This window comes from Lygodium microphyllum, chromosome 8, assembly GCF_053477565.2.
Source record: "Lygodium microphyllum isolate KBCC chromosome 8, Lygodium_microphyllum_v1.1.10, whole genome shotgun sequence".
Lineage (NCBI taxonomy): Eukaryota > Viridiplantae > Streptophyta > Polypodiopsida > Schizaeales > Lygodiaceae > Lygodium > Lygodium microphyllum.
The window spans coordinates 95,346,455-95,354,006 of NC_141142.1; the positions used below are offsets into that span (position 1 = coordinate 95,346,455).

Consider the following 7,552-nt stretch of genomic DNA (forward strand, 5'->3'; position numbering starts at 1 on the left):
AAACTTCATCAACATTGGCATTCCTCTTGTCATCCGAGGATCCATTACTTCCTTGGCCTTCTGCCACATCGAGGATTTGAGAGGGGGTGTTAGTAGTCTTGTTTGTCATGCCTTGTCATCTCCTACCTGTGAGCCTCAATTTGAGTCAAACAAGACTTTTGGAGCTCTGACAAGTCTGTCATGTGTTTTGATGGGGGAGGCTACTTATTCTAGAGTGGCTATCTAGGTGCATTTCTTTTGTTTGTCTTGTTTTCCATGGGCACTTTCTGCATTTCCCATGCTGTCCACATCTGCTGGACATTGTCCTTGCTAGTCGGATTTTTTGGTGGCCATCTAGCATTTTCTAGGCATTTACTATGCCACGGTCAGCATTAAATGCCGATCGGCCAGAATTTATGGCATTTCCAGATTTCAGTAGGCCAGTTTAGGGGTTTTGTGGTTATTTATAGCCATTCCCCACTTGGTAGTCATTCAGATCATTATCTTTCTTCCTTCCTTGGCAAATGCACACTCCTACTCCATCATCTTCCTTCGTCTCCGCTGCTGCCATCATCATCAGCCTGATCTGGTGCCCTCACTGAAGTTGTGGGCGGCGTGCAGGGACTGATTAGTCCATCATCATTGTATTAGCATTCTTCTTCCATCAGTGCAGTTTTCTTCCCTCATTTTCTACTTCCTTTCTCTCTCTCTCTTTTGCTTCTCTTTGTGTTCGTGTTTCTCTTCTGTTGCGCACTCTCACAGGTTATAGATGCCGCCATCAGACGGACCTGACCTGTCTGGCATGACATTTCAGAGACTGATGTAAGATCTGCCTGATGTCATTGTAGTTTAGATGTGTGATGTAATGCTCCAATGTTAGCACTCAATGCGCAAGGTCTGATGTCTAACAGAATGTCTAAGTGAAAGTGACTGCTTGTCTTGTCACACATTTGATTGGTCACGTGAATGCAGTTGTAACTCTGCCATTGATGCCTTTTTAACATAATGCTGTTGTAACTATTCCTGAGCTAGACGTGTTGTGACTCAGGCAGATCTTAAAGTAAATGCAGTCCTGTGAATGCAGTTGCATAACCTCAAGAGTGACACCTATTATAACTGGACATGAGGTTGTAGATAGTGTGAAATCTGCTGTTACAGTGAATGCAGCCCTGAACACTGCTGCATGGAACAGTGAATGCAATTTAAATGCAGTAGTGACTGAGTATATGCAAATGCAGCAGTGTATGCAGGAGTGATTGGGTTGGTTTATTGGCCTGTTTTAGATGTAACTTGCTGGAGTAACATAGCAGGGGCCAGTCCAATAGACTATCTCATGGATTCTCTCAATGTACTGCAGAATGTTCAAGAGTTCACCATGTCAAGTAGACCTATTAGACTAGCAGCAGACCAAGCATACTTGGCTTTCACCCTATGACTTGCACTTACACAAGATATGACATGCACATATCTCTCTCTTGATACCCAAAATATCACTTCACTGGAGATACATCCGGCAGATATGGCAGTAGTGTCTGACAAGCTGTCCACTCTGGATCCAGATGCATCACTTGAGGAACTCTCTAGAGATTATGCTGGCATTCTACATGATGCAATAGTCAACGTACAAACACTGGGTAGACAGCCCTCCCCACACCCCTTGGCTCCCCAAAGTAGTTGGTATTATGATGATTGTCGTAGCATGTGAAACAGATTACAACAAGAGATTGCTCTTGGTCACATGATACACAAATAAGCAAAAAGGTGTAGAGGAAAGAAGTGTAATAACCTTACCTATTTGAGCCAGTTATGTCAACTATTTTTGGGATAGGACGACAAAAAGGCACAGAACATGCTATAAGAAAGAGGGCCACCATCCCTCTGCAACTCCTGAGAGCTCGCATGTGTATGTGAGAAAGCTCTGTGATGCTCAGGGGCAACCGATGGTATCACACACCATGACAGTCAGAGACCAGTTACATGTACTTTTTTCACACGCAATATAATTTCTGATGCCATTGCTGGATTGCAAAACATGAAAGGTCCAAGATACAAGATGGCCTAGTGGGTTCGAGCGTTTCTCATGTGCCCGGATACACTGTCTCCACTCTTTGTTCACATCTATAATAGAGCTAGTTGTGAGGGCTCCGCAAGCAGCTGGACTGACAACACTATTGTATGCTCTTCAGGAGTGGAGACCAATGATCCTCACTAGTTACAAGACTACTATTATGATTGGTCTCTGCCAGCAAAAATATATGCGCTAGTCATTGAAAATGAATTGAGCCGCTGGGCAGATTGGAACATACATATAGCTATGGGACAAGCCAGCTTTAGCCTTTAGGAAAGGTTACATGATCCTGGAACGTGTGCTTACACTTACAGCCACCGTCAAGGAGGGACAAGCACATGAAGAGAGAATATACTATTGCTTTATAGATTTCAAAAAAGTGTCCATGGACCATGTTGACAAGAAGTATATAAGACCCTGGAGTCACAGAAGAGCTAGTGGGGGGTAGATGATTTATATGAGACTGCCAAGGGACAGTAGGGGCACCAAAAGGGATGTCAAAGATAGTAACCAGCACCATTGGGGTTAAACAAGGCTGCCCATTTTCAACTACACTGTTTAGACTCTATATAGGTGTGGAGGATTACATTGATGGGATTGCAGAACCTGGCACAGGGTTGGTTGGGGTTCTTGATTCCCCTCTTACTTTATGCAAATGACATTGTCCTTATCTGAGACTCACCAGAGGGTCTGCAACAGCACCTCGATGCTCTGCAGATTTTGTCATGCTAGAGATCTCTTGGTAAATCTAGGGAAAGCAAAGTGATGGTATTTAATAGAATGCAAGTTTGGGTGACCAGACCAGAGTATCAGTTTGCCTTCAGTGGAGAGACTTGAGATCATTAGATATTATATATACCTTGGTGTTACATTTACAAGGCCCACATTTTTTCACAAAAGAAGTGGCTGATGCAAGACTATTGCGAGAGTTGCCCTGGATGCATTAGAACACTAGTGTGCACACATACAGTTCCAAGAGGCCTGAACTAAGCTATGGCTATTTCATACACTGGTCACACTGACACTTCTTTATGGTGCTAAGCTTGGGGCTCATAGCAAGCCATCTGTTCTTGTGATCACAATGGCTTTCTTTAAGATAACAATTTTCCATCATAGGTTGTGGGATTTCTTGCACCAAAGGTATCCACATTTGTCAGTTATATCCTCCAAACAGTTGGCTGTACAGTGTAACACTTATTGTTGGTATGCGTATGAGCACATGGCTGAGCTTACACAAGATCCAGATAGATGCTTTACAACCTTTCAACTATAGCCTTGATTGCCCCCACCTTTCTCTCAGCTGTTCGGAGCAGAACCAGGTGATTAGGATGGACATTGTATGACTAGACACTGAGAGGACTTGGTGAACCCAAAGCAGCCACTTGGTAGAAAGATGCTACAATATCAAACACATTTTCTTCCTGTTTGAAGATAGTTTCATCAAAAGACCATCATATATGGACATCCAACTTTCACACGGTCTTAGATGTGCCATTGATTGTTTTCTCACCTCATCACATCAGTTGAGGATAGAGACACGGAGGTATGAGAATACAGCCCTAGAGGACCATATATATGGAGTTATGTGGAACCAAAGTTGAGCCAGAGGAACTCTCCACTCATTGATGTGCTTGTGCCACAAGATTAGAGGGAGATGCCTTTTTTGGGAGGGATTTGGACCCTTAGTGCAAGTCATGGAGTATGAGGACCTAAGATGTTTGTTTGGCACTATTCCTATTGGAGCTTCAACAATATAGGGAGAGGTAGATAAGCGGCCTCCTTGGATCCACCTACACAGAGAGCATTGACATGATTCTTGACTAGGATGGCTAGCACGGCTAGCACCCTGCTACCTCCACAAGCGAGGGTTCAACCCAGGCTATACAAGATCGTCATGGTGTTATCCTCGAGCAAGGTATGGCTCTCTACAAGACGAGATGACCTAGACCCCCTTGGAGATGAAAAGGCCTCCCCCACCATCGACAAATCTTGGCCATTGTCACCCTCCCTAGAAGGCATCCATTGAGACACCTCACCCTTGACATGGTGGAACATATACTACAATAGCCCATGAGATGGACTCAGCTAGGCTGGCCTTATGATGCCATAGTGTAGTCCTTGATAGATGATTACATCAAATTCTTTTGCTCATTAGTGATTACTTTGCTTCATAGCTTTAGTCTTCATGTTCATTCCATTCTCTTGTCATAGTTTACACAATCTCATAATGCCCCTTAAGTATAAATATTTTATAGCTTATGATGAGATCTCATGACACATGTATCACATGGTTGGGCATCATAGGCCATCTTGGCCTTTTGTGACATTAATATAGTTTCTTTCTTTCTTTATCTCTCACATTAGGACATGGACTCGTTTTCTTGTGTGTTGATGCATGCATGTGGATGTTCGAGTGCACGCATGTGTGGGTGTCTCCTCTCTCTCTCTCTCTCTCTCTCTCTCTCTCTCTCTCGGCGGCCAGAAAAACACACAAAATCCCCATTCACTTGCTTGCATGGGTATGGTATTATCTTCTCAATGATATCATCTCTCTCTCTCTCTCTCTCTCTCTCTCTCTCTGTGTGTGTGTCCTCTAGACGGACATACTTGTGTACACTGATGGCTCATTTAGATGATGAGGCATACACATATTGCACACTAGATATGATTTTTCACATTTTACTTTCTTGATACCACGGGGATGTTCTCTTGTACATGAATATGTCTCATAGGCCAATTTGGTCTTCAGTAGATGCTAATATTTCTTTCTTCCTTTCTTTCTTGTAACCCCAACCCACCCCCTTCCCTGCCGGCACCTTTCTCCCCTTGCCAAAAAAAAAAACAAAAAAACAAAAGGGGAAAAAAAAAAAAAAAAAAAAACTCCATTCACCTGCTTGCATGGGTATGGTATCATCTTACTTCTTAAAGATAAGTTTATACATTGTATTAGTAGAGTTGTTCTTAAATGCTCAATAGCTGGAACGTGATACCTATTGATAGTAAAGCCAGTTATTTGGCATTCAGGTGGCTTTCTTCCTTGGCAATCTTGGAGGCGTTTCTTTACAGGAAAGTAATTGAGTTTCCTTATGGAGAAATTGGTTCTGTATTGGGAGAAGACTCCATCAGCTTCACAACGGAGTGAGATTGTCAGCATTCTTTTGTAATGTTGGTTCCAAACTTTGTGTTGATTTCAATTGCCTCTTTCTACAAGTGATGTTTATAGACCATGCAAGAAATTTGGTGGTGCTATTTAATCGACTTATAACAACATCCATTGCTAAACTTATAGGAATGCATGTGTTCTCAGCCTCCTAAATTAGTTTCTATGGCTTAAACTAATAACATTTACGTTGTGGGCGAGCGTGGCATTGCACGTTTCCCCATGTGCTATCTCAATCCAATTGCGAGGATCAAATTAAGTACACATGGCTTATGTGCTCCTTAGTACTAGTGCAATCACTTCCCTCTCATTTATTTGCATCCCACTTTAGGACCATAGGGCCTTATTTTTACCTGAGGATCGAGATATAGTTATTTGTGCTGATCATATGGAAGGAAATTTATCCTTTATACACTGAATTTCCTTGAGAATTAAGTGTATTTGAGAAGTGTAGTTAGCCATAAAATGCATGCATGTACTTGCGTGACATTTTAAACAATGCATGTAGTTTGGCTAATATCTTGTGGGTTTTAGGATTGGGGGATTTTTAGATAATGACTTTTGGTATAGCATAGATGTCGTTAATTGTACATCCCAAAATGTTTGACTATGCTTCATTTGATAAGCGTCTCAAAATTTCAACATGATTAAAACTTTTGCAAGTGAATGGCTTGGGTGTCCTTTGAGAGACCTTAATTGGAAATGTTTTGTGTTTGAGTGAAAGTGTGTGTAGAAAAAGAATGGGGTTTTCTCTTATATCATGGATGCCAAGTGAGCACAATTATTGATTGGCTACATGTATAGGAAACCTTCAAATATCAATTTAGGTTGTGAGTTGCAAGAAAGGGGAACTCCTATATCTTGGAACATGAATAGAATATGAGGGAATCAAGTAAAAGCTCCATGGTTCTTGCAATAACATTGTGTCTCATAATGGTTGTCCTAGATGTCCTTGCATGTTAACCTCGTGTCCTTGTTGTAACTTTTGAATTATGAGGATATGGTTATGTGCATAAGGCACGTTGAATCAAGAATACAAGGCATTTGAGTTGTCAAAGGGCTCTTAATCAAGAACTAGTTGATTCACTTTATTGAACCATGGAAGGATTTGAGCTTTGGGTGATACAAGGTGTAACCATGTGATGAATGCATTTGTGAATCAAAGTTAGTGTTTGTGAGGTATTCGGTTTTGATGCACTTATATGTGTAGGTTTGATTTTAGTAGTGGGCACTTCAATATACCATTTTTTAAAAGGCATCGTGAAGAAGGGACATGCTAAGGTTTGGAACTTGTAGCCTTGCATTGGGATATCTTCTCTCAATGTTGCAAGATGCAACCGCCTCTAGTGTTAAAGCCTTGTATACAACACATTATTTTGTATATTTGGCCAATGTTTTATATCTAAATGCAATAATGTTCTCCCATAGGACATAACAAATGAGTAATTGCATAACTATGGGAAACCTCATGGACTTGAGTTCACCTTTTCATCAATTCTAGTTTTCATAATATAATATATGTTAAGTCACCTTTGGAGTCCATGAAGATCAACACTAGTCTCTTTCAAGAATTTCCATGCGTTCTTGCCTTCAAAGTGCAGATTATGCTAGTAGCCCTAGATCTATCAAAGGATCCAAGGAACACACATGATAAATTTAAAATTGAGAAAGTGCCATGTTGATTTAAGGATAAAATTCTAACAAGTGCATTATAGTGAGCCATTAGTGCTTAGGTTAAAGGAGAATGTGTGCTTTAGCAACGAGAAGAATAGATTATGGAATGAAGAACATGAGGGATGCATCATAGGGTTGATGTGTTTTTAGTAGACACATTTGTGTTATTGGTATCCCCTTGCTGGAGTATCTATATGTATTGCTCCTTTGCATCTACCTCTCCATGGAGAAGCCTTGCATATCTTGCCCTCCTTAACCTTATGCATTGCTTCGATTGCTTGAAATTCCAAGGATTTGGGTTGATACTTTGTCTAGCCACTAACAGCCCTCATAGCATGGGTCATCCATGTAGTTGCCAAGGAAACATTCAAAATAATTCATACAAACCCTAGAAAGAAGCCAAAATTTGCAACATTTTTAAGACAAATCAATTATTTTTGTACACGTATTAACGATTGTTCAATCTAATACATTGTATATGTGCTCATGGATGGGAAATTTGATGGCATGGTGGTGTAGGACATCAAGAGATTGATATACAAGACAGTGCGAAATTTTTATTTAGTGTTGAAACCCTAGGATTTCCACTAGGTGATTGTTTGGACTATTCTAAGGTCGAAGCATAAGAAAAAGGAGGATAATTTTGATAATTTACCATTAACAAGATATAT

The 7,552-nt window shown here is 40.9% G+C and overlaps 1 protein-coding gene across 2 annotated transcripts in view; it reads left to right on the forward strand.

Annotated features, from left to right (window-relative positions):
* The window catches only part of LOC148032621 (uncharacterized), a 44,780-nt gene extending 39,184 nt beyond the window's left edge, over positions 1-5,596 (forward strand). The window contains exon 4 of one of the 2 annotated variants that reach the window (XM_087684139.1): positions 5,057-5,596. In XM_087684139.1, coding sequence (XP_087540265.1) covers positions 5,057-5,121 — 65 coding nt within the window. In that variant the 3' untranslated portion in view covers positions 5,122-5,596. The remainder of the gene's footprint in view (positions 1-5,056) is intronic. The other variant, XM_087684140.1, reaches the window with a different exon arrangement.
* Positions 5,597-7,552: the final 1,956 nt, after the last annotated feature.